At 43.7% G+C, this 27,427-nt stretch overlaps 1 protein-coding gene across 8 annotated transcripts in view; it reads left to right on the top strand.

Annotated features, from left to right (window-relative positions):
• spegb (striated muscle enriched protein kinase b) overlaps positions 1-27,427 on the top strand; it is a 112,162-nt gene that overhangs the window by 23,538 nt on the left and 61,197 nt on the right. For 3 of the 8 annotated variants that reach the window (XM_035393291.1, XM_035393290.1, XM_035393294.1), the window contains exons 2-5: positions 11,000-11,104; positions 20,190-20,343; positions 24,785-26,415; positions 26,908-27,051. In XM_035393291.1, the coding sequence (XP_035249182.1) occupies positions 11,000-11,104; positions 20,190-20,343; positions 24,785-26,415; positions 26,908-27,051 (2,034 nt within the window). Of the gene's footprint in view, positions 1-1,177; positions 2,215-7,785; positions 7,854-10,453; positions 10,489-10,999; positions 11,105-20,189; positions 20,344-24,784; positions 26,416-26,907; positions 27,052-27,427 lie in introns of those variants that run through there. The other 5 variants (XM_035393293.1, XM_035393296.1, XM_035393292.1 and 2 more) reach the window with 5 other exon arrangements.

Raw genomic sequence — 27,427 nt, 5'->3', positions numbered from 1 at the left:
ACTGGGCTGAGGGTGGGGGATGGCTCTCCAACTGAGCTGCATCTCTGTCTGAAACAGAATGGAAAAAGAGGAACACACCTGCTTCAGTTCTGTTTAGGTAGTTCTGCAACTGTCAAAATGATGTCCTGAAACACAGACTCCTCGTTTTTATTAGCATAATAATTAGGATACTTCATTTACAGAATAATATGGAAGAGAAAATGACATTTCTTGTGTTCTTCAGAAAATTTTTACTTACCTATTTTTTTTTTACCTATACCTGATTGAGTAAACCAGGGGTGGCTAACCATGGTCCTGGAGAGCTGCAGGGTCTGCTGGTCCTGCCTCTAGCCCAGTACTTTGAGAGTTAAAGCAGCTGAACACAGTTCCCCTCACCTAGTTGCATGGATTCTGTTTGGCTGCTGACTTGAAGATAAGAGAAAATATGGGGAGGAGTAGGCATGGGAACCACCTCACTTTGATATTCAGATGATCCAATCAAGAGAGGCAGAACACGGAAGCAGCGCTCCGTTCTCGTTATGAACAGGCCTACATTACTGGTTCTGCTGTCTGGCTTTAATACATTACAAAGCGTTTGGGTAATGCATCGGCTGTAGGGGCTCAGATGTGCTTGATAAAGCACGAGAACAGACAGCGAACGAGGGGCCGGTAATTGGGGGGGGATTGTGCGCGTGGCAGGTGATGAAAATGAATGAGTATCCCCCAGTCCGCTGTGCGGGAGATCCGTTCTTCGTTCTGCCTCGGTAAGCAGAACTAGAAGCACCGCGTAAACAATTTCTGTAATGAGTCACATTTGGGCGTTGAAAAATGTGGATGGGTTCCACGAAATGACAATAAGCACGTGCCCACAAATCCATTCGAGAATGTATATTGGTAAATTTCATTTTGATTTTGTCAGTATACTGATATAGCCTACCCTGGCTATAGAATTGTGATAAAGTATTGTGATATGGCCTACCTGGCTATAGTTTACTGATAAAGTATTGTGATATAGCCTATACTGGAATTGCAAAGGACGGCCTGGCTGAGATAGCCAATGTTTTTGTTGTCCCTGGGTGTTTCTGCTAGCCCATTCGTTAAGGATAATCATAATGTAACTGTTGTCTTCGATAGCCTACAGTTATATTGCGGCGTTTCGCCTCTGTGTTCTTCCGTAGGATTGTTAAAACTGTGTCGTTGTTTTGTTTTCGCTGCCCACTCCTGGTGGAAGCAAACATTGTTGACAAAGATGCAGCAGGATGGCGGGGAAGCGGAGACGGCTGTACGGGAAGAGAGGAGAATTAAAGGGGGCTCATCCGTGTGAAAGGCTAGTTACTGCTTATCACAACTGCAACACTGACTCCAGGCATCTTTGACGTCACGGGCATCGATTATGAATATATAATGGCTTCGGGTGAAGGGGCTCCTCCGCTGAAGCTGCAATCAGCGTCTGTTAGCTCTGCGAGGAAGAGCGGAACGAGAGGAACGAGGGAAAAAAAATAAAAGCACGGGAAAAGCCAACCTGCATCCATCCTCCAGCTATCGGGGGCTGACTCACTCCCCCTCTCTGTGAAGAAGACAAGGCAAAGCTGTGAAAACACTCTCTCGCTCTCTCTCTCTTTCTCTCGATGTGCCGCCTGCTATTGTGGTGAAACGTTTCTCTTCGCTGATTTGCCCCCCGCTTCTTAGAGGATCGGGGATTTATAATTTTCTCTGCCGGTGTCGGCACTGAGGCTTTTCTGGGGATTGTCCAGGTCCGAGTGCATTTCGAGGAGTGATGCTGGAGGCTGGACGCGATATCACCTGCCGAAGCCCGTTTTCTTTCTCCGCCAGAAGGGAAAGTGGAAACAGACTTCGCACTGTAGCGGGCTGATACGCGTTCCCATTCTAATACAAGCAAAGCACACGAATTTTAACGCTGTTTTCACGTCATTCCATTCTGGATTATTATTTGGCCAAGAGAGCCAAATAAATTCGGAAGCGCATTTTTGTATATTTAGTATTATTTTTTGGTACTTCTTTGTCTTTTTAAACTGGGAAGATATTCGTTTTGAGAAATCGCGTTCTTTTGTTTCGCGTCACTCTACAAGTGGAGAAAGATTGTAATCATGTTGTTGCGAGAGAGAACCAGCAGCCAGCAGGTGTGAGAGTCGCTCCCCGACTTGTAAACAACGCATCGCCAAACCAGGAGCAGTCACAACCATGAAGAAAATCTGGTCAAAGAAGAGATTCCAGGTAAGTGTGTTTGCTTGTTTTTTTCTTCTTCTGTGCGCTCATACTGATGATGGAATGGATCGCTGCTTTTTAAATAAATATGGTACCCAATGCTGTCATTATATATACACGCGCGCGCGCACACTGTCCTGGTTTTTATGTTAAGTGTATAGGCTATGGTTCAAATGGTTCATATAAACTAGGTGGTCGATGCTGAACAAATGTACTGACTCCATATATGCTGAATTTACCGAAGTGCCCCACCCCTGGTCAGTACAATTCACGCGCTAATTTTCTATTTGGCTTCTCTGGAAAACTCTGTGTTGTGTAGTGCGCTGTTGAACCCGTGAATACAACAGCTCTCTTTCCCTAAGGCTACGGACACCGTGTTCAGAACAATCGTTTCTTGAGTGGTCAGTGCTACAAATATCGGTTTTTCTAGACCAAGGTAAGACTGGAAGTATACAAAAATCAGCAATGTGGTTTACTGTCCAAACCTGACAACCAATTTTTATTATGGAAACAGACCTATCATTTCCCTCCTGATAAGCTCCAGAGGATAAAAAAATAAAAATGTTAACTGACATTTGTGTATATATATTTAGAAAACTTACTGAATGGCTTTTACTCACAGAGCATTTGTGTGCATATTATGGAATAATTTCATTATGGATCAAGAAGGTCTGCGTGGAAAAAGGTTCTGAGCTGCTTGGCAGGGCTCGTGTTTCTCACAGCAAAATGCCTCTCAAAAAGTTCAAAGGAATCTCACAAAAAAACACTGAAAGAATGAGAAATAAAATACAATATATTACAGAGTCTTAGCATGCAGATTTTTGTTTTTAATTATTTAAAACAAGGACAACAGTAAATATCCCTGCAAAAACAGCTAATTTGTTCATTTTCTCCTATGGCACTCCCATAACCCTTTGTTCTTTTATGGAAAGATCTGGAAAATAATCCACATTGCTAACTGTTGTAGGAAATCCTCTGAGCAGGGCAATTCTCGTTATTATAAATCTAAATGGGCTACAGAAGACTGCACGACTCCTGTACGGTCTCTTTAAAGACACGATTCTGCCGAAAGGAAACTTCACTGTTTCAAGCTCTGCTCTTTGTGTTGGCAGTAAATGTAGAATACCCGTATAATATACATTACATACTCTTATAATGGATGCCATGCTGTTCAGGGGCCAATTTCAAAGAAATGTATGAAGGCTGCAGATTTTAAAAAAATAAAATATGTGTGTGCGTGTATGTGTATACATGTTTGTGTGTTTGTGTGTGTCTGTGTGTGTTTTCTCCTCTAAGAATCAGGGGAAAATCAGCAAAGACAAATGTTTTTACACAATAGCAGGCAGCGGAGAGGGGCGGGGGGGGGAGAAGGAGTGAGGTGGTGGGCGGGGGGTGGTTGTGAAAGAAACATAGATAATTGGACCTCCGTCTACAAAAACAGATCGACTGTTATAAAGGGCACAGACCCAGACAGATGTATCACTGAACCGAATGGACATAATTACACTTGAGAGAGAGAGAGAGGAACTGAATAGAAACTCAAGCCAGGTCATTTGTAGGGTAGATTATTTATTTACAATATGGCCCCAAAGGTTATTATTCCCTAAGTAGCCCATGTATGCAATGTACTGTGTAGCCTATACCATATGCAATATTAATCAAACCATCAGGGATCTGTATAAGCAGTTTCATAGAATCCAGTGCCAGTGTCGCTGACAGCAATGCTCAGTCATTTGGTCTTTCTTAGAGGTATTCAGGTGAATTCACATGGGTCTTGAATGATTGTCTGCCAGTGCGATTAGACGCGTAAAACATCTTTAAAAAAAGTCTGTAATCGCCACACGTGACGTAAGTGAACGCGGCATCACATGGCGAAATCACTGGCTATCAGTCAGTTTTAATCTAAGCGGATATCACTGTTTTAAAAAGACATTTGGAAAGGAGCTTGATTTACTATCTCCCGGCCGGAAAACTTCTGGAGTGAATATGATTCACTCCTTTATTTATTTATTGCAACTTTTTCTGTTCGAAATAAGCGGTTGATTGTAACGAATGGAAATACCCAGAGGCAGTGAGATAAGGAGGAGCTGCACAGAGAGAAAGATAGCGGGATTTCCATTTCCGCCGTGTCAGACAGACCACCAAGATCGCTTTATCAGGCAGATTCGCAAAAAAAGTAATAGACAGGTGTCCGTGCACCGGCACCGATTTGTCACCGATTGAGCCCCGTCCTCAGACATTTGATTTATTAGGGTACAAAACTGACTTTTTGTCATTGTTCACATTGACAGATTATTCCACAAATTTCCGGGGCTTTTCTTTGTTTTGTTTTTTATGGCAGCCAGTTGAGAGACCCGTCTGTCTAAAAGACATTGCATTTAACAAGAGGAGCGGCGTCGCTCTGTGATAATGACCTCACCAGAAGCCCATTATTGTTTTTACCAGAAGAATAATTTCTCAGCCGCTAAATCTGGTGATTAGTGACACAATTATCATTACCGACGAGCGGCCTTCTGTATGATAGCATAATAAATAACCAACATCTATTTTTGCTCTTATTTACAAGTTTGCTATTAATATGCAGAATTTATGTCCAGTACCGTTAACATTCATACATATAACTAATATACGCTCGATCTCTGCTATGCCAAGGGCTTCGTTAGACGTTTAAAAATGCTAAATATTATAAGCAAAATAAAAACACGAATTGGCATCAGAGCAAATCAGTCTGCCTGCCTGCAACGCCCAAGTGCCCTTGTGAAATTAGTTTAGTGCATCATATCCAAACTCTTATTTTGTCCCTGCTCAGAAATGAGGACACGATGTGCTGTAACTATAAAATATCTAATCCGTACAGTATTTTTCCTTTTTATTCCGCGCCCGTAGTGTTTTCCAGCGCCCTGATCACCGTAGTACAGACGGTTGACTTCAGATCCTTCTGTTCGGAGAGGACGACAGGGACCAGGACGGATTTGGCACGCTGTTTGGAGCCGGCGTCATTTTGGAAAATGTAACTGGACCCAACCGGCTCATCGTAGGAGGCATGCGCTGCTCCAAATGGAGCGCGCGCTTCATCCCTGCGCCGTCTTAAATTGCAGCGGTGTGAAACGCAGAATCATTTCAGACAGGCCAAAATCTCCCGACTGGACTCACTGCTTCTTCTTATTTTTGATGGTGTCCATACATATCTCTACACATAAACAAGATGCTATATGTAAGAACATACATCTTTTTCTTTTAGAAATGAAAAATCATAATGATACAATCTGTCTATCATTAAGCTCACTTCTTAATATTATGCTAGATACGTACAGCAAACTGCACAACAGTATGGCCTTAGTGACAGTATTCAGTATAAGCAATATTAAAGTAGTTAGTCTGACCACAATTTATCAACTGTTTGGCCAAGAGAATGTGTTTAGTCCTCTCCTTTCTGCCTTCCTCATTGCACATACAATCAAAAATGTCTATAATTTTAATTTGAAAAGTGGTAAAACAATGCGAGCTATGTGCAAGTAGGTGTTGGCTGGCCTTAGCCATGCAAATGGGGCAGAAGGTAGGCTATATTATTAAAAAAATTGTTAGTAATCGTAAGTGTCAGTTGTTGTTGTTTTTCCGGTAATGGTTCCACGTGCAGGTGATGGAGCATCTTAAGAAGCGTCACGTCCGCGCACGCCCTGGCCTGAAGCAGAGAATGGCGGGTTCGGGTTTAGGGGGCCGTAAAGGCAGGCCATGAGTGAACGCATTAGCAGTAACGGCACCGTGCCAGATGTGCTGATTCAGCGGGGGGGGGGGGGGGGTAACTGGTTACATGGCGTCACACTCCTTTTCCCCTCAGTCCTGTCTCCTTTCTTTTCCATCCTCCTCTCTCTCTCTCTCTCCAGCAGAGGGGAGGCTGGGATTGGACTTTTTCCTCTCTCTCTCTTTCTCTCTCTCTCTCTCTCTCCAGCAGAGGGGAGACTGGGACAATTTTCCCTGCTGATGTCACACATTGATAATTGTGTTAGGCACCGGGCTCCATGGGAGTGAGGTGGAGATCATTCCCAGTGCAGCAGCCATTTGGGTTTCTCCCCGTGGGTAATGGATTAGGGGAGGGGGGGACAGAGAGAACACACTTTCCTCTCCCCCCAAGCAAACATCTTCCTGCCCGTTCTATCTGCGGGAGATAAGTAGTGGGTAGGCACCGATGTGGGCGAATGGAAGGACCCCTCAGAAAAAAAAATCACCCAACGTGTGAAGAGTACACATGTGAACTCTAAAAACAATCCCACGAATAAGATGAGAGCAGAAAAGTCAAGTTATGTGATTTCAAGTCACCTGTTGTGTTTTCACACGTGAAAATTGTAGTTCAGACATGAAATTTTCATTCACATGTGAAAATGTCCAGTTCACATGTGACATTGTGATTTTCACACGTGAAAACGCTGATTTCACTTGTGATTTTTTCGTAAGGGGCGAGCGAACAGACGGGCAGGCACGGGGGTGGCCACAGAGCCTCACAGGCCTGGCCAAAGAGCCACTGCTGACACACACACACACACATGCACGTGCACGCGTACACACGCACGTGCACACACGCACGTGCACACAGATGCACGTGCACACACACACATACACTGAGTTTGGTACTGATGGCTGATTGACATCACACGTCACGTCTGACACACACACACACACACACACACTGAGTCTGGTATTAACAGCTGAGTGTGTTATTGCGCGTCGCATCTGACGCACACACACATGCACTGAGTCTGGTATTAACGGCTGAGTGTGTTATTGATGTACTATTGCGCATCGCGTCTCAACAGAATCTCAGTCGGAACGAAAGGGGCTTCAGAGCTACCTATCGGACTCCCCTACCAGAGTCTTTAGGTGGTACAAAGTGAACCGTCCAGTGTTAATTCAACTCCACCAGAGTACATATGGTCCTACTCTGAACCAGATCATGGTATCTTACATACGTAAGTGTTGATTTAACACTGGACATTTTATTGTGTAGGGCTCCAAACTGGCCCAGTTTCACACAGATCTCTTTCATTTCCACCTTAAACAGCAGTGCTGTCTGAATACATCCTACAGATGCTAGCACCATACACGAGGTTTATACACATATTTACAAGATATTTGCAAATTGTATTGGCAGGCAGGGAAGAGGTGAATCTAGTAATTGCTGATTACTTTGGCATCGAGACTCATAATGCTTGTAAGCAAAGCAGCCCTTAGCCTTGCTGATGCCCGTACTGTAAACTGCATCAGAGTTTAGAGGATGGGAATGATTAACTGCAAAAGCCACTGCACACCTCTGTTCTCTCATGATGCCCCCTACATTATGAAATATAAGAATATTATAATGTCAAATATGTGACTGTATAATACAATGACTGTATGTGTGACTGTGATGCTGTAAGCACGAGTGTTGGTATGCACTGGGTCTTAACTGCACAGAAATGAAAAGACAAACCATGCCTTGCGCCAGATTTTCGCCATCTGTTTTATATGAGCGGCAGGTTCTTATTGATGTGCCCCTTGCCAGTCGTAAGAACGTTTCACTAACACTGCTTGTTCTTCTCGTTGCAGAAAACAGGACACTCCAGTCGAACCTTCGGCCGGTTCACCCATGGTGTGTTTGGGTTTATAGATAACAGGTTACTAGCAAGCAAACTTTACGTTGAGTATTTGTGAGCCGGTGGAGTTCTTGGGTTTTGCCTAAGTTTGAAGATGCATAGTTATGTCTCAGCCCGCGTCATACGAAAGATCTGTAATATTTCTGTGGGTTTGAATTTGTGGGAAAGTTCCAGAGTGTTAGAGCTGTATCGGGAGACTGGGTGACCCAGTATTCTGAAAGGTTGTGGATGGATGGCATCCCAACCACCTTCCATCCAAATGCAGTCATCCTCATACATCAACATTTTCACAGGTTTTGCGAGCTTTTAGGGTTCAGCAGCCTTTGATGATAACATTAAAATCTGAGCACTATACGATTCAAATTTTTTTTTTAAAAAGCATCTCGTTTACAGACGGTCCCTTAGCATGTGCTCTGTGTGTGATTCCTGGTGCAGTCTGGTAGACGGTCCCTTAGCATGTGCTCTGTGTGTGGTTCCTGGTGCAGTCTGGTAGACGGTCCCTTAGCATGTGCTCTGTGTGTGGTTCCTGGTGTAGTCTGGTAGACGGTCCCTTAGCATGTGCTCTGTGTGTGGTTCCTGGTGCAGTCTGGTAGACGGTCCCTTAGCATGTGCTCTGTGTGTGGTTCCTGGTGCAGTCTGGTAGACAGTCCCTTAGCATGTGTTCTGTGTGTGGTTCCTGGTGCAGTCTGGTGTCTGTGCTGATCCACATCAGCTCCCAGTGACAGCCAGTTCAGCACGGGACTCCCTCCTTCGACGGAGCACACCAGGCGAGCCGTGATTGGTGTGACTGGGGCAGCCCAGCGCCACGGCGACCACGATCGGCTGCTGTGATTGGAGCAGCCGGGTCATGCTCTCAGCGTAGGGACAAGCGTTTTCCTTCGGCTAGCACAAACATCTGGCTTTCCAGAAGCCGTCTGTCCTCCTGGATTAATGAGATTATTCATTCTCCCTGCTCCGGGGCGCATGTTTAAATTGGGTTTGGTTAGGGATTTAGGTGATTTTCCCGGTCATTGTCAGCGTAGATCTCTTGGATGGTCGTCCTTAATCAGTATCTCCACAAATTCCTCACACAGGTGGTAGAGACTTGAGCTAAAGAACACACAGCTACAATGTTTCCACTGAGGCATCTTGAAACTTAAAAAATCACCAAAAACTCCATTTTTCTTTTCTGTCAAAAGTGGTATTCTTGTGTTTGTTTTCATTTGTGAATCATAATAAATCCTGTTTCTACTTTTTTGTAGCTTTTGTGTTTATAATTGAGTGAAATTCACCATGCTGTGTGTCTTTAAAACAGTAGAATTTTTTGTGCGTGTTTGTGATTGAAAGACTTTTGTTTTAATTAAGATTTAAGCTTAGCAGTCTATAGCTTTTAATGAAAAGAAAAACAGTGCTCACAACATTTCTGTTGGAGTGGTGGGAGTGGGGGTGGGAGTTGGATGGTGAATTTATGATGATATGTGTGTTAGTGAATTTTTCAAGAGATTTTCTGGTGAAGTTTTTTTTCTTTTTCTGGTAAATCTCAGTTGCTTAGCAGTGTCAATGCCCAACTGTAAAATTCTGTTTTTCATACAAAATATTATATTCTGTTAAGCACATCTGAGCATTTAGTGTTCTGAACTGCATTACAGTCAAATGTTCGCCATCAATTTTTAACTGAATATAAATTTAAGAATCTATCAGTATTTTAGTCAGCAGCCTGTCACAACATTACATTAATATGGAAGCTGAAGGTGGTGTGACACTCTGAAACCGAATGTGTCGGTTTGGGACCTCAGGGTACCTGCTGTGAGGTGCGGAGTTCCCAGCTCCGCTCCAGAGTGCTGACATGCCTCAAGGGGCCATTTTGATCTTAGCAGAAAGCTCATCTCATGGCCTTATTCTTTATTTTTCATAATTCTGTATCTTTAGTATATTGCTATCTATGACAATATTTTTCTGATTTGTTCATCGCAGAGGATGAACAGAAGCAAACGGGAAATCATTCATAATTTGGAACCGTTTAAAATTAATGTTATTCATATCCTTGTATACAGATTGTGTATAATTGATATGATTGAAAACTGCATTTGATCTTTAAGATGCTACTGGATTACAAATGTGTCTACTGCATGATTTTGTAAATGAAACATTTCACGTACTGTGATAAAGATGAACTTCAAATAGTTTGGGCAATAATGACACAGGGGTTAAAAGGTAACCATATAATCTGAAGAGGGCTTATTCTAATCTCAAATGGGTATTTTGGGACACTTCAAATTGAACAAACAAACAAACAAAAAAATAGATCTGCAAATCCAGGTAGAATAATAACACTGGAACAATAACTACCTGCAGGACTGGTTCAGGTTGTGTGACAACTGGCAGCTCAGACATCTGAAGAAAAATCAGAATTTTTATCATCAGGAAAAGATCATTTAAAAAGTATGTGATAGCCCAAATACATTTGGGTACAAACTGGAATTAGGAATGAGGACACTGGTGAACATCTTACCCATTAGTTCAGCTGTGTCTTGGTGATGGTTGGGGTTGGCTGACTGATTGCTGGTGAGAGTAAGGTGAGTGTTTGGTTTCTATAGTAACGGTGTTCTCTTGTCTGCTTCCTCTTGCTGCCACTATGGAAGAGAAGTTTTCCGCTCATGCAGAAAGCAAAGTTATGGTAATGACATCACTTCCTGTCCGTGGTCCTCCATTCTCCCCTTCTTTAATTTTTTCTCCAAACCATACTATTCTGTTCTTAATGTGTTTAAACCCTTTTCTGTCTGTGCCGCCAACACTTATGTCATCTGAAATGCAATGTTTACTTGATGTGCTTTAAATGTTAGCTTGCCTTTGAATAGCCACCTCTCATGATCTGTCAAAAAGTAGTTTCTGTTGATAGCCAAGGACGTAAGGCCGTGTTTTCATTACACACTCAGTTTGTGTGTACTTAGTACAGTTTGTGTGTACTCAGTACCTGCCGTGCTTGGGTCTGGGTTCCCTCAGTAGGCCGCTGCCAGGTTTATGACAGGCTTCGGCGACGGTTCTCTCGCTCTGGCTCTCTGGGCTCTGAGGCTCGTCCTCGGTCCTGCTCCTCGTCAGCGCTCGTCCACCGAGCAGAAGTGAAGGGCCATTTGTCAGTGCTCCTCCTCGGCGTTTAGCCCGTCCCCATCTCCTCTTCCTCCCCGCAGACTCAGAGAACACGGAGGACGAAGCGGCGGAACCCCAGATACCCATGCAGAACAAAGAGGGGCCTGCGGGGCTTCAGGATCGAGCTGCCCACCGAGTGCCTGCAGGTAAATCGCTAAAGCTCCGCACCTGAGCTTTCTACGATAACACTGAATGTGTAAGTCCTCTTTTAGATTTTGTTTTTATTGTTTTTATTAGTGGTGATATTATTAGATGTAGTATTAGACATAGAAGTAGTAGTAGCCAGAGAAGTAGTAGTATTAGTGGTGGTTTTGTTCGTAGTTGTAGTTATGGTGGTGGAAGCAGTAGTAATGATTTCAGCCATTAATGATTTCCCCATGTTCCTGAAAAAAACATCTGTAGTCACAAGCAAGGTAGAGTAGATTCAGTACAGGATAAAGGAAATGCCTGCAAGAGATTTTAAAAGGCGACAAGTCAAAAGGTGCTATTATTAACTATTAGCTGAAATGTTTTTCTTGAACTATTTGAATGGTAAGAGAGAAAGATCTTTTTCAAACAGATTCCTGATTTGTCTCATAAATTGTACTTATTGTTTTTATTACTGCTGGAAATAGCTGGTGGGTGTTTCTTGTAGCAGCAAGATTTAGCTGATGGCTCTGTTACATAGTCTGTTCAACTGGTATTGCTCTGCTGGCTCTGCTTCGTTTTACTGGGTCACAGTCCACCTTTACTAAGTCACAGTGCAGCATGGCTTTACTGAGTCACAGTCCACCTTTACTAAGTCACAGTGCAGCATGGCTTTACTGAGTCAGAGTGCAGCTTTACCGAGTCAGAGTGCAGCTTTACTGAGTCACATCACAGCTTTACTGAGTCAGAGAGCAGCTTTACTGAGTCACATCACAGCTTTACTGAGTCACATCACAGCTTTACTGAGTCAGAGTGCAGCTTTACTGAGGCAGAGTGCAGCTTTACTGAGTCACATCACAGCTTTACTGAGTCAGAGTGCAGCTTTACTGAGGCAGAGTGCAGCTTTACTGAGCCACATCACAGCTTTACTGAGCCACAGAGCAGCTTTACTGAGTCACATCACAGCTTTACTGAGCCACAGAGCAGCTTTACTGACCCACATCACAGCTTTACTGAGCCACAGAGCAGCTTTACTGAGTCGGAGTGCAGCTTTACTGATTCACAGAGCAGCCTTACAGAGTAATAGAGCAGCTTTACTGAGTCACAGAGCAGCTTTACTGAGTCACAGAGCAGCTTTACTGAGTCACAGAGCAGCTTTACTGAGCCACAGAGCAGCTTTACTGAGTCGGAGTGCAGCTTTCATGAGTCAGAGTGCAACTTTACTGAGTCACAGAGCAGCTTTACTGATTCACAGAGCAGCTTTACAAGTCACAAAGCAGCTTTACTTAGTCACAGAGCAGCTTTACTGAGTCGGAGTGCAGCTTTACTGATTCACAGAGCAGCCTTACAGAGTAATAGAGCAGCTTTACTGAGTCACAGAGCAGCTTTACTGAGTCACAGTGCAGATTTACTGAGTCACAGAGCAGCTTTACTGAGTCAGAGTGCAACTTTACTGAGTCACAGAGCAGCTTTCATGAGTCAGAGTGCAACTTTACTGAGTCACAGAGCAGCTTTACTGATTCACAGAGCAGCTTTACAAGTCACAAAGCAGCTTTACTTAGTCACAGAGCAGCTTTACTGTGTCACATCACAGCTTTACTGAGCCACAGAGCAGCTTTACTGAGTCGGAGTGCAGCTTTACTGAGTCACAGAGCAGCCTTACAGAGTAATAGAGCAGCTTTACTGAGTCACAGAGCAGCTTTACTGAGTCACAGTGCAGCTTTACTGAGTCACAGAGCAGCTTTACTGAGTCACAGAGCAGCTTTACTTAGTCACAGAGCAGCTTTACTGAGTCACATCACAGCTTTACTGAGCCACAGAGCAGCTTTACTGAGTCAGAGTGCAGCTTTACTGAGTCACAGAGCAGCCTTACAGAGTAATAGAGCAGCTTTACTGAGTCACAGAGCAGCTTTACTGAGTCAGAGTGCAACTTTACTGAGTCACAGAGCAGCTTTACTGAGTCACATCACAGCTTTACTGAGTCACAGAGCAGCTTTACTGAGTCGGAGTGCAGCTTTACTGAGTCACAGAGCAGCCTTACAGAGTAATAGAGCAGCTTTACTGAGTCACAGAGCAGCTTTACTGAGTCACAGTGCAGATTTACTGAGTCACAGAGCAGCTTTACTGAGTCAGAGTGCAGCTTTACTGAGTCACAGAGCAGCTTTCATGAGTCAGAGTGCAACTTTACTGAGTCACAGAGCAGCTTTACTGATTCACAGAGCAGCTTTACAAGTCACAAAGCAGCTTTACTTAGTCACAGAGCAGCTTTACTGTGTCAGAGTGCAGCTTTACTGAGTCACAGAGCAGCTTTACTGTGTCAGAGTGCAGCTTTACTGAGTCACAGAGCAGCTTTACTGTGTCAGAGTGCAGCTTTACTGAGTCACAGAGCAGCTTTACTGAGTCACAGTGCAGATTTACTGAGTCACAGAGCAGCTTTACTGAGTCAGAGTGCAACTTTACTGAGTCACAGAGCAGCTTTACTGAATCACAGAGCAGATTTACTGAGTCACAGAGCAGCTTTACTGAGTCAGAGTGCAACTTTACTGAGTCACAGAGCAGCTTTCATGAGTCAGAGTGCAACTTTACTGAGTCACAGAGCAGCTTTACTGATTCACAGAGCAGCTTTACAAGTCACAAAGCAGCTTTACTTAGTCACAGAGCAGCTTTACTGTGTCACATCACAGCTTTACTGAGCCACAGAGCAGCTTTACTGAGTCGGAGTGCAGCTTTACTGAGTCACAGAGCAGCCTTACAGAGTAATAGAGCAGCTTTACTGAGTCACAGAGCAGCTTTACTGAGTCACAGTGCAGCTTTACTGAGTCACAGAGCAGCTTTACTTAGTCACAGAGCAGCTTTACTGAGTCACATCACAGCTTTACTGAGCCACAGAGCAGCTTTACTGAGTCGGAGTGCAGCTTTACTGAGTCACAGAGCAGCCTTACAGAGTAATAGAGCAGCTTTACTGAGTCACAGAGCAGCTTTACTGAGTCAGAGTGCAACTTTACTGAGTCACAGAGCAGCTTTACTGAGTCACATCACAGCTTTACTGATTCACAGAGCAGCCTTACAGAGTAATAGAGCAGCTTTACTGAGTCACAGAGCAGCTTTACTGAGTCACAGTGCAGATTTACTGAGTCACAGAGCAGCTTTACTGAGTCAGAGTGCAACTTTACTGAGTCACAGAGCAGCTTTCATGAGTCAGAGTGCAACTTTACTGAGTCACAGAGCAGCTTTACTGATTCACAGAGCAGCTTTACAAGTCACAAAGCAGCTTTACTTAGTCACAGAGCAGCTTTACTGTGTCACATCACAGCTTTACTGAGCCACAGAGGAGCTTTACTGAGTCGGAGTGCAGCTTTACTGAGTCACAGAGCAGCCTTACAGAGTAATAGAGCAGCTTTACTGAGTCACAGAGCAGCTTTACTGAGTCACAGTGCAGCTTTACTGAGTCACAGAGCAGCTTTACTGAGTCACAGAGCAGCTTTACTTAGTCACAGAGCAGCTTTACTGAGTCACATCACAGCTTTACTGAGCCACAGAGCAGCTTTACTGAGTCAGAGTGCAGCTTTACTGAGTCACAGAGCAGCCTTACAGAGTAATAGAGCAGCTTTACTGAGTCACAGAGCAGCTTTACTGAGTCAGAGTGCAACTTTACTGAGTCACAGAGCAGCTTTACTGAGTCACATCACAGCTTTACTGAGTCACAGAGCAGCTTTACTGAGTCGGAGTGCAGCTTTACTGAGTCACAGAGCAGCCTTACAGAGTAATAGAGCAGCTTTACTGAGTCACAGAGCAGCTTTACTGAGTCACAGTGCAGATTTACTGAGTCACAGAGCAGCTTTACTGAGTCAGAGTGCAGCTTTACTGAGTCACAGAGCAGCTTTCATGAGTCAGAGTGCAACTTTACTGAGTCACAGAGCAGCTTTACTGATTCACAGAGCAGCTTTACAAGTCACAAAGCAGCTTTACTTAGTCACAGAGCAGCTTTACTGTGTCAGAGTGCAGCTTTACTGAGTCACAGAGCAGCTTTACTGTGTCAGAGTGCAGCTTTACTGAGTCACAGAGCAGCTTTACTGTGTCAGAGTGCAGCTTTACTGAGTCACAGAGCAGCTTTACTGAGTCACAGTGCAGATTTACTGAGTCACAGAGCAGCTTTACTGAGTCAGAGTGCAACTTTACTGAGTCACAGAGCAGCTTTACTGAATCACAGAGCAGATTTACTGAGTCACAGAGCAGCTTTACTGAGTCAGAGTGCAACTTTACTGAGTCACAGAGCAGCTTTACTGAATCACAGAGCAGCTTTACAAGTCACAAAGCAGCTTTACTGAGTCACAGAGCAGCTTTACAAGTCACAAAGGAGCTTTACTGAGTCACAGAGCAGCTTTACTGAATCACAGAGCAGCTTTACAAGTCACAAAGGAGCTTTACAAGTCACAAAGGAGCTTTACTGAGTCACAGAGCAGCTTTACTGAGTCGCAGTGCAGCTTTACTGAGTCACAGAGCAGCTTTACTGAAGCGCAGAGCAGCTTTACTGAGTCACAGAGCAGCTTTACTGAAGCACAGAGCAGCTTTACAAGTCACAAAGCAGCTTTACTGAGTCAGAGTGCAGGTTTACTGAGTCACAGAGCAGCTTTACTGAGTCACAGCGCAGCTTTACTGAGTCACAGAGCAGCTTTACTGAGTCACAGAGCAGCTTTACTGAAGCACAGAGCAGCTTTACAAGTCACAAAGGAGCTTTACTGAGTCACAGAGCAACTTTACTGAGTCACAGTGCAGGTTTACTGAGTCACAGAGCAGCTTTACTGAGTCACAGAGCAGAGATACGCTGAGGTCAGGACAGAGAGATAACTTCAGCGAGCACAAACACCAGGCATACCAGCTGGATCATCTGCTGGTTTAAATAGCTGCAGCTGTCTGTTCTCAAAAGCGTGAAAACCCCAGGAAGCGCACAATAAAATACCATTCCACCATAACACAAATAATTTACATGTGGAAGATGAATTATGCTTTAGCAAAAATGTGAATATGGGGAAATGTGGGGGGAAGTCACCCATGCTAATGCACCAGTTAGATCTTGTGAGTTTATTTATTCCAGTACACATCTCGAGCCTCTGTGGTGGCATTGCAGCGTTTATATACAGCATCTCGCTGTTTCCCCCTCTTCCCTCTGGATACCGCCCCAGAACAGACTGTACATGGTCATTCTTACTTTCAACAGTCTACACGGCGAGAAATCCTAAATATGCACAGGAGCATTAACAAAGGAAAATTCACTGTCTGCGCTCAGTGACAGTTTACAGACCTGGCTAGTCCTTCTTTCTCATGTTCTGTTGATGCTCAGCTCGCTAGCTGACAATTTGGAGTGCTGAGTTTAGTTGTTTGGAGATAGTTTGAATGTTCGCTGAAGGTTTTAGTCTCTTAGTATGTGGACTTAGGTGTGCCATTTTTAGCTTAAAACTCTTTCGCATCAAATGACACGAAACATTCCAGTTTCTTTCCTGAAATTTTGATCATCTTTCAGACTAAAAACTAGAGCTGGCTAAGCACCAGGTGTTCACAGGGGCACACTTAAGCGACTGAAATCTCGCCATCTGTGGGCACTAAGCCAAAATATGAGTGAAATAGCATAACCAAGCTGATTTTACATTAACGGTGGACTCCACTGAAGCAAAGTGACTCCAGCAATGGGGTGTAAATATAATGTAGAGGCCTTTTAGACTCTGAACTTAATAGACAAACATGGCGGATGTCAAAGTTCAATCGATGAAACTCTCCATCACTCTGAAACTCAGCAGCAGCTGTTGTATCCTGGTGAATACTTTTCCACGTTCAAAGGCGAGGTGGAGGGATGGAGAAAGAATTGTTAAGTGCCCCTCGACTGGACAGCGCTACATTTATAGGTTGTGTTTCTGCATCATGTAGTAGGACTACAATCACAGTGCATTACATTCCAGTTCATTTTCAAGTTAATAACATTCTGGGAAAGCACGGTCCTCCCCATACTGGTGCTACATTACTCATTATATTAGTGGACAACCTTTTACAGAGTGACTTACACTGCTTCTGTTTTACATGCTGTTCATTGGTACAGTTGGATTCCCCTGTTCTCTTAAGCACATTAGGTTGAGCGCCTTTGCTCAAGGGTACAATATCTGTACCACGCCCAGGATTTGAACCCGCAAAAATGAGTGGGTTTGACCCCATTTATTTCAACCCACTTCAGAGAAATATCAGTGCTGCTCAACTCCAGGTCCTACAGGCTGCAGTGTCTCTACTCCAGTCATGTACTACACCACCAGATTTCATTAATGAGCTTACGTCCTGACAGTGGTGGTTTCTGAGCTGAAAATAGATGAGGCAGAAACCTTCCATTTAAACTGATCATTGGTCTCAACCCGTTTTCACTTATTTTCTTTGATTAACAAGTGTTCCAACGATCTGAGTAATCCGTCGGCAGTTAAACCCAGAGCTACTTTTTTAAGATTTAAGGATAAATTCAATTTAGGAAAATCTGTTCACTGCCCCATTTGCTTTCCACACAAGCATCAATGAATGCTGCAAAACCTGCTATTCAAGATCATTTAAATGACAAAATCTGCAAATTGCAGATCTTTGTTGTGAATAGTATTCTCTGAGTGGATGTGAAGTACAAAGAGTAGCCTACATGTATCCACAATTTTAAATAATGTTAAAATGTGCAAAATTTTGTGATGCAAATTGAAAGAATTTTACTACTCACCTAATTCATGTGAACTGGCTATATCTGCTGGTATTGAGTATTTTGTGAATTAATTGCTTTATTATTAATCAAGGGAAATGATTGAATACAGATTCAAACCAATAATCAGTTTAAGGGGAAGTTGCCACTGTTTCCTGAACCAATATTAAAATAATTAGAAAAATCAGGTGGTGTTTTGCAAGGTTCTAGCAAATACTACAGACACCTCCCTCATGTCCTGGGGTTGAGTAGGCCTGCCGTAAACAATTGGGCCATCCACATCCCACCACTAGGGGGCCACAGTGGATAGGGTTAACCTTTGAGCTTTTGTATGGGTACTGCTAGCCTGGATGCATTAACATAGTGCCCATTTTTAATTATGATTTTTTTGTTGGTTTTTGTATAGATTTAACAAATATGATATTTGTTTTATCGACTGACTGAAAAATACTTCAAAAATAGGACAGAGAAGCATACATCTGCTTTTTTGTTTGTTTGTGCGTTGCATACTGCCTTGAGTTGTAAAATGATGAAAATAATATTCTGGCATTGTTGGCAGGGATGAAGGAGAGAATTTGTCACTTTGCTGGGGAGGCAAAAAAAACATGTGCACTTTCTCTCTCAAATAATGAGTCAGAATTGTGAATTGTGTTGCTAGTCCTCCAGAGTCAAATTTTCACTGGCAGATAAAAGACAAAATGGATATTTATCCCCTCTGGTAATGCATCTGCAGAAATCTGAATTTGTAAGGCTTACCTTTGTTCATGTTATATAGTCTTTCAGCTGAATTGTGGTTGAGCATCTGCATCTTGCTTGTAGCTCCCAATAAGACATTTTGGGATCATGGTAGTTCAAATGGCACAATATTTGTGGAATTGCTAATACCCATTAACTTGCAACTGAGTAATGAAAAACGGATTTTCTTTGAAACAGCCGGCACCCACAGGCTGGTTAAATCCTTTTTGGATAATGACCATCTCCGCAAACCAATGAATAAATCGCTTCTAGTGTCCTTTTCTCTGCGTGGTGCTGTAAAGAAAAATGCCAAGAGTTTTTAAAGAGGTGTGTTTTTTCCTCCCGTCCTGGTTCATATTTAATAGATTTTGTGAGTGGCTCTATCATTTATGAGCGGATGGAAGGCCTCTTTGAGCATTCCTGATAAATGCTGCCTGTTAATTTTTTTTTTACCCATGATTCCCTGTCTCTGTCCAAGTGCATCAACGCTGGCTGTAAAATCTGGAGCTCACTCAGAACCAGTGGCAGTGACATTTTTATACTGCCTTTAGCTCTTCTGCCGTCAACACATGTACATATCATTCTCAGGTTTTACCTTGTTTAAAAACTTGAATTTAGATTTGTGTTTGCGTTTGACAACAGGATATACTTATTTCACTTCAATGTATTCTATAAAGAAACTGTTTTTTTGTTGTTGATTGTTTGCTACCGTTCCAGTATGAAAAAGCTTACAGAATAAAACACTTATACTATCAACCACACAAGCAGAAACTGATAACCCCCTTCAGTTACTAACACTCCACTGTACAACGGTCCACATAAATTAGAAATCTACTGATGAGGAGATAGCATGCAGGTGAGATAATTAGAGGACCACATTCTATATAGTTTTTTTAATGTCTAATTATCTGGTCTGTATGTCTTAGTTTGGTCTGTATGTCTCATTAGTAGAGTTCTATTTGCTGTGGACTATGTGTCACATCTGTCTTTGAACTGAAAAAAGCGTGTAGGTGAAACGTTTGCTCCTGCTCTGTCTAGCACTCTATACTAGTACCTTTTGTTTTTGTGCTTTTTTGCTAATAATAAATATGCTTTCGCTAGACAGCTGAGTGCGTATGGCACCTTTCTTTCTCATCACTGGTTTTGGGTGTACACACCTGCGGCAGCGATTCTACTTCTCTATCAGTATTCCTCTCATGTACCTTTCTTTAAAAAGATAGTGTTGAAATCTGATTAAATCTGGAATAGTGCATATAGGCCACATATTTTACATGTATGAGTCCACAATACACATAAATACACATGCATACACATACAGGAGGCACTTTAGCTGCACTTAGAATAAGTGAATAATACTACAATAAATAGAAAATTCATTCATCACAAAAAGGGGGAAGTGGTAAAATAATCCTCATTCAGGCAGTGTGTTTTACTATTAAAAGCATTATGGTCATGCATCTTGTAGTACTTTTTATGTTCTTATCTGTGATCTGAGGGCCAAGAGTATATTTCTGCCGGGCCGAATTTGGCCCCTGGGGTACCAGTTGAACTGCCCGGCTGTGTAGAGCGTCTGATGGGTCCTGGGAAGTGCTCAGAATGCTTTACTGCACCCTGCGAGTCATCAGCGCAGTAACCCCTGTGCCCCCCCGCAGGCGACAGCGACCGGATGATGGACGTGACGGCGGACGGCCGCCGGGGTTCGAGGACGGACAGCTGGGCGGGCAGCCCGAACACGGTGGTAGAGAAGGAGGCTCCGGCCTTGGGTTCGAGAGCCCCCGTGCCGCAGGACCCCTCCAAGCCCGCCAGGCAAGCTAACGGACGAGAGCCTGCCGGCGCCCACATCAGGCACCTAGGGGTGGAACCTCTGATTCGAGCGTCCCGCGCCAATCTGTCCCGGCCAGTGTGGGGGTCGGAGGAAAGTGTGTCCTTAGCTAGCGATTACTACGGTAGCACGTTCAGTCTCTATAGAGGAAGGACTTTTTCTGTTCCCTTGTAAGTCAAAATGCCAGTCAGCCCCCAAAACCGCCACTACAGATCAGAGCAAAAAAAAAAACAAAGCAAAACCGGAAACACTGAGTTCCACACAAAGCCGTTCACAAGGCTGCAGTAGACCCTCGCTATAACACACTGGAGGAAAAAAGGAGTCGTTTCTGGTGAAAGGCCGTGGGAAGCTTGGCTTTGACAGAAGTGCCTGTGTGAGTCATAGAGAAGGTGAAGAAACCTGAGGGGAAGTGACTATCTCCACACAAATGAAAAAAAAACAACAATTGAGAGCGGTGAACAGTTAGCCCAGATTGATGATATACAATCTTGTGTGATGCTCTTAATGGATGCCAAACGTTTCTCAAACAGCAGTTAAGTGCAAATCCATTTTGCTCACAGGTGAAAATTCCGTGTGCCTGTAATTATAAGCTTCTACCACTGAGCGTTATTTGATCGACTGACTAATCGGACACAGGAGCCAAGTGCTGTTTGTTGCGCGTGTGTTGCCAAGTTTCAAAGGCATCGTATTTAAACTGAGTGATACTACATCAAAGACAAAATCATCTCAATTTCTGAAATCATTTCTTAAGTGAGCTTTTGTCAGCGGCAAGCATATTGTTGATTTTTAAAAGATGATATTTACTGACGACATCTCACAGGCATTGACCTGGGTCACAGCAGACATAAAAGGAAAATGCTTGTGCGCTGTAGTTTTGTGGCGCACTTGTCAGTAACGCAGATATTGATTGGCTGGCAGGAAGTCCTGAAACTTTAGCAGAATGTGCTCTCGGAGGGCCCTTCCCAGACCGTGAGTGTTCTCCCCTTGTGTTATAGCCAGGGTCAACTGCCAACAACCACACAGCATTTTTTATTTTTCCTTTTAAACACACCTTTTTTCCCCTCTCAAAAAAACAGTTGACATAGCCAAATATGCCATAATTTAGTGTTTATTTCTAAATCCAAACATAAAAAATCGATTACAAATCCCTCCTAATCTCTTCTAAAATACAAGTAGCATGACAGTATGTTTAGTTTATTCTTTTTCTTTATGTATTTCATCATTTTTATTGACAGAATTCCCACTCTTTTGTTTCCCATACCTGTTCTGTGATTTGCGTTCTGTTGTTCGATGTGAATCACATTTGGTTGCGCACCTGAACGGAATTATAAGGAGCTGGGATGTGAACAGGTTTAATTTTTAAAACTGCTGGACCCAGACATGACTGCATTCAAGATTGGGGTCCGTTCGGTCCAGGCAAGGTCAAAGTGCTCGGTTACCCAGAAAACAACCTCGGCCAGTATTCATAAAGCATCTCAGGGTAGGAGTACTGACCTCGGATCAGCTTTCCCCTGTCTATGTACTAATCTCATCCATTATGAGCTAAAAGGACAAACTGGTCCTAGACCAGCACTGCTATTCAGAAATGCTTTTATTACCGAAAATTTATCTCAGTGACAAAGTTTAGAAAATTACCCTACCGAACCCTACTGCTGGTTACAATTTTCTGTTGGTAACAAAAACAACAGAACACGATTGTTGAATACATAATGCAGAGGAAATAGGTATTTATTCTCCTACAGTTGATCTTTTTCGTGAGGACTCCAGTGAAGCTAGACAGAGCAGTCAAATTACAATAATCAAACATGGTCTTATTTCACACCCTGTCATCAAGTTTCTTCTGTTATCATCACAATACCAGCCTAAATTTCACGTTGTGAATCTTTCTTAAAGCTTTATTTGCTGATTACACTCAGATGAGTTTCCATAGTGACTGTGTCTATGTCGCAGGATCATAGTGCTGTATGTCATTCACCGTCTAGTTTATGTACAACCAGTCTCAAATTAAAACATTTCGGACAGTAAGTCTGATTAATATTTCAGTATTACCTTTTCTGATTCTCAATAATACTACTGCCCATCAACATTGGCAAATACTTCTAAACAGGTCTGTGGAATCAGTCAATTCAATTTTAAATTAAAATCTTTAATTTTAAATTCAATTATAAGTATGTATTCAAACAGATTTGCCAATAACTCACAAATTAGCTTATTTTGAATCAAGTTTGTTTCGAGATTGACTTACGTTCTTGTCATCATTTTAGGTTTTTTTATTCATTTTCAGTTCATACTTTCCTTTGACCTCCCTCACAGTCAATTTTAAGTTAAGACCCACACACCAATGAGAGCAAAAATGAATCAAGCCAACTCTGACTGTTCTCGGAGGTGGCCAAATCTATCACCTGGTTTGCGATGCTTCGGAATCCAGGTGTTTGAAAAAGTGATTTCAGGACATGGTTTGCATCTCATTGGATGTTTGTGAGGTCCTTCTTTGGTTTCCACCCGTTTGTTACGCATGGCTTTTCAAGGACAATCTCTGAAGCATGTATAGTCCTGCCTCTCTGTCCGCATGTACTTTTATCACCCCAAGAGATTATCTGATCTTTACCGGATCAACAATTCATCACATCCTCTTATGTCAGTCATACAAGAGAGAAAATAACAAAGGCATACAATTAATCTTGTTACCAAATACACTTTCAAAGAGTATGGTGTTCCTCTCCAGTGCACATACACCGATGCTTGGCGTATCATTTTTTATGTTTATAAATAGCCACAAATTATACCTATTAGAAGGCCATATTAAAACAGCCCGTAGCTCCTATGAAGGAGATTAGTGGGCACATTCCCATTATGTGCTCTTGCCTCCCAGCTTTATTGGGAAAATGGCGCCTTCACCAAAGTAATTTTCATATGATGTTTGTCTCCATCTAAAATTTGAAGCATTTAAGCAAAACCAGAAACATTAAATTCTACAAATGTTTACAAATATAATTTCCTTCATATTTCAGGACTAGTTGAATAATCCATATATAAACATTTCACCCAATTTTGGACATCTTTCCCACAACCACGAGAAAAATGACAAGATCCAATATTGTCATAAACCTAATACTCAGAATTCAATTATAATGAAATTGTATCGGATTAATAATAATTCACTTTTTCACATATCACTAGAGCAGTTTCATATCCTTTATATGATTTCATAACACAGTAGTTGCCTAGTAATTTACTCATGATTTAGCTTTAATTTGTATTTGTAAAACCTGCATATAGTGGGCTTTTGGAATGCCCGATGAGGCGGACATTAGATTACTCTAGTACTGCATGCTCACATTCTCTTGCATGCTTGGGGTGCTGCTTGCGTTCTGTTCATGCAGTAAAAACACTGGATATAGATCACAAGAGTAAGTCTTAACATTTGCTGTCTGGGAAGGAGAGAAGGGTCGTGCAGTGTGCAGAAGCCACCCAAGTTAACAGTGGATTCGTCCATTTGAAACATCGTCAGGTGACTGCAGTCGGGTTTGCATTAACACCAGAAGTGGTGTCATCTGATGCCAACGTCAAGTGTACTGCGGCCAGCTTGATAACCCAGGATTCAGTATTCTGTTTAAGTACCAGGACTCTTTCTGTCCTTCCTAGTTACGGCAAAATACATTTTGACTTAACCTTGTAGGTATCTGGTGATATCTGGTGGTCTAGTCCAGTTATGTTGGAAGAAATAGGTTGTAGGCACTACACAATATGATCTGGCCCATGGCACCTACACCTGACCACTCATACATCCCATTACACCCTAGCTCACCCAATACATATTTCAGCATAGATATTAAATGTTCTGAATACAGTGATACAATTTAGAGTAAAAAAAAAACATCAGATTTTATAGTATTTCTGGCACATAGGCTGCTGTATTTGATAAGAGATAATCCATAACACTATTTTATAATACTTTTCATTCACAGACATCCACAGACACCTTGTTATACCCCACCCCCCCAGCCCCCCACCTACCCCCCCCCCCCCCCAAAAAAAAAACAAAAAACAAACAAACATCTAAATAGCACTTTACGGTTTTAAAGACCCAGTTTTTATCCATATATCTAATTTGACCCTTTCCCATTGCACTTTTGATTTTATAAGATTTCGCCACTTGACAACGATCTTGAAAATCTAATCCACACTGAACACGTAGATCTCCTCCACAGACACTACTGAGTTCATGTGAAACCCTTCGCTGCCTCTAGCTACATATGTTCAGGCAGAAAGGTTGTCACACTGGAAGGCCTTTCTCTTCCTCTTCCTCGACCCCAAGCCACAAAAAGGCCACTCAGGTTTCCTGTCCTCTTCCAAACAGCTGGGCTCCTCCTCCTCCCAGACCTCTACCCTAACAGAACATTTCCCTTAATCACCTTCTTTCAGGAGCCAATCTGAAGACGTTTTGAGGGAAGCACATCCCCAAGTTCTCCCACCCCCCTCTCCCAAAATTGGCCAGCGTTCCATCACTTCCCCTATTACTACCCGTTCTGGGTCAGCCCCTGGCACACCACTCACCCCTCGCAAGAAAGTTGTTGTCCCATCCGACTATGTAGACACCGTAGCGGGAGAATTTGAGGACAAGATTAAGCAACCAAAGTCCTCCGCCATGTCTCAGAGTAGTAACACGGACTCCCGCCCTCAGACCCCTGTCAGTGAGTATTCCCGCAAGGACTTGACGCCCCGTCCTTCCCCAAAGCTGGCTCGTGCCAGCTCCAAGATCTTTGAGAAGGTGCGAGTCTTCGAGGAGCGAAGGAAGAGCATCGACAATCCCGAGGGATCCATCTCGGGGCGATCCTGGGCCGGTTTCAACCGGGCCGCTTCCATCGACTCGGACGATGGGGGCAGCCGGTTAGGAATCTCCAGAGAGAGCTCCAGGGAGGACCTGCGGGAGGCGCTGAAGGCGGACGCGGCTGAGAGGAGGTCCATGTTCAGGCAGAGGGCCGCCTCTCTAGAAGACCGGCCTCGCTACTCCCAAAAGGTCCAGGACATCGAGAGCAAGTTCACCGAGGAGCTGCGGAGGATCAAGAAGCTGGTGGGGAAGCCCCATCTGGCAAAGTCCTTCTCCACAGAGCAGCTCTCTCACCGCAGCAGGCAGCCCTTGAGAAAAGTGGAGCCCATCCCCCCTCAGGTTCTCCAGAAACTGCAGATCCGCGAGCGCATCCAGCAGGAAGAAGAAGAGAAACGGAGAGAGCAACTGAAAGAGCGATCGCCACAAAGATCACCGGAACCTGAAAAGAAACAGGAAGCCCAGAAAAATGAGGAGGAGTCTCCACCCCAGCAGCCCGATACCAGCAAGTCCTCGGTAAACAGTGTGACGATTAGCAGATTTGGAGAGAAAGAAATCACCCCAGAGGCTTTGTCAGTCACTGAGTTACCTGGCCAACGGTTGTCAAGACAGCCAGCAAGAAGCAGCCCAGTCAGAGAGCCGCCTCAGAGCTCTTTAACAACACAGAGTCCAGGTTTAGCTGAAGAGGAGCTACCCCCTCCTCCCCCACCGAAGGAGGAGCCATCGCCTAGGAAGGTCGAGATATCGGTACGCCAAGTAGAACGAAGGCCTCCAAGTCCACTTGTCCAGAGAAGATCTCCTTTTGCTCACGAACTCGCCCGTGCCCCAGACTCCCCCGTTAAAGAGGCTCTGAGGGAGGAGCCAGCGGCCAGGAGGGTCGGCCCGTCCTTACGCAAGGTGGAGCAGAGGCCTCCGAGTCCGCTTGTGCAGAGAGAGCCTCGGATCCAGGAGCACACCACCCAAGCTCCCCCGAAACCTCCGAGACTCTCTAAACCCTCCTCTCCCGCCCACGGCTCGGTTCCAGAGCAGGAGGGTATGGAGGTGCAGGCACCGCCTGCGTCCCCAGCTCCAAAACTCCCCATCCCGACTATCGTTGTGGAAGAGGAGCCCATGGAGGTGCAGAGCGCGGAGGAGGCGGGGAGCAAACCTGTGAAGAAAAGCAGGGAGGGCGCGACACACAGAGCCAGAGGAAAAGGCCATCGCACGAGGCCCATGTCTCCAGAGCTCGGTGAGGGTTCCCAGCATGCCTTCAGCTCACCAAAGCTGAGACTCAACATTACATTAACATTAGCCCACAGCTTTGACTAACAGTTAAAAGCCAGAATTATTTTTCTTCATAAATGCAGTTTGACAGGTTCAGCAATTACAAAAACTAACTTGCTAAACTGAGTGTGCTGTTTAAATACAGACCTTCATCTTGTCAGGTCCTGATCTTAATTGGGGATTAATACGGTGACAAAATACAAGCTCTGTTACTTCTGACAAATTTCTCATAGTTTAAAAAACGAGGCTGCATTTGTGCAACTGTATCTGTGTATTTTATGAATTTGCTTCAGTGAAAGGTATATTATACTTGTTTCCTTGGAAACAGAAATATGTTTTATGTTAAAATTACCCAGATGACATTTTGTTTATTTTTGTATGAGCAGTACCATTATTTAAAAAAAGAGATGAACATTTGTGTTGTTGTTGTTACTGCAACGCTGACCTGTCTGCGCAGAGTCTTCCGACGACTCGTACGTCTCTGCAGGAGAGGACCCGCTGGAGGCTCCCATGTTTGAGCTCCCCCTGCAGGACACCGTGGCATCTGCAGGCACCGACATACTGCTAGCGTGCATCATCGCTGGCACGCCGTACCCAGAAGGCAAGATGCCCGCACCCCAGTAGCCTGTTAGATTAGGCTTTTGAGGGAAGAATGCCCAAAGTTCTCCCAACACCCTCTCCCAAAATTGGCCAGCATTCCATCACCTCCCATATAACTACAAGCTCCATGACGCACCAGTCACTCTGCACAGTCTCGTCTGCCTATGTAGACTGGGAGAACGTAGACTCAGTGAGCTAATCTTAAATGAAATGGAAGCTAAGATTTTACTTAGCTTTTTTGTTCCTTCAGCAAAACTTCCAGTGTTTTCTATAGGTGTCTAGCAATCAGAAAAAATGTGTGAAATTTTAAATAATTCTGTTTTTGGCAATGAAAGGATATATTTTGTTATGCATTACGACGAGACAGGCAAAGAAAG

This window comes from Anguilla anguilla, chromosome 15, assembly GCF_013347855.1.
Source record: "Anguilla anguilla isolate fAngAng1 chromosome 15, fAngAng1.pri, whole genome shotgun sequence".
Lineage (NCBI taxonomy): Eukaryota > Metazoa > Chordata > Actinopteri > Anguilliformes > Anguillidae > Anguilla > Anguilla anguilla.
Note: the sequence above shows the minus strand (reverse complement) of the source record. Positions and strands in the feature narration are given on the sequence as shown.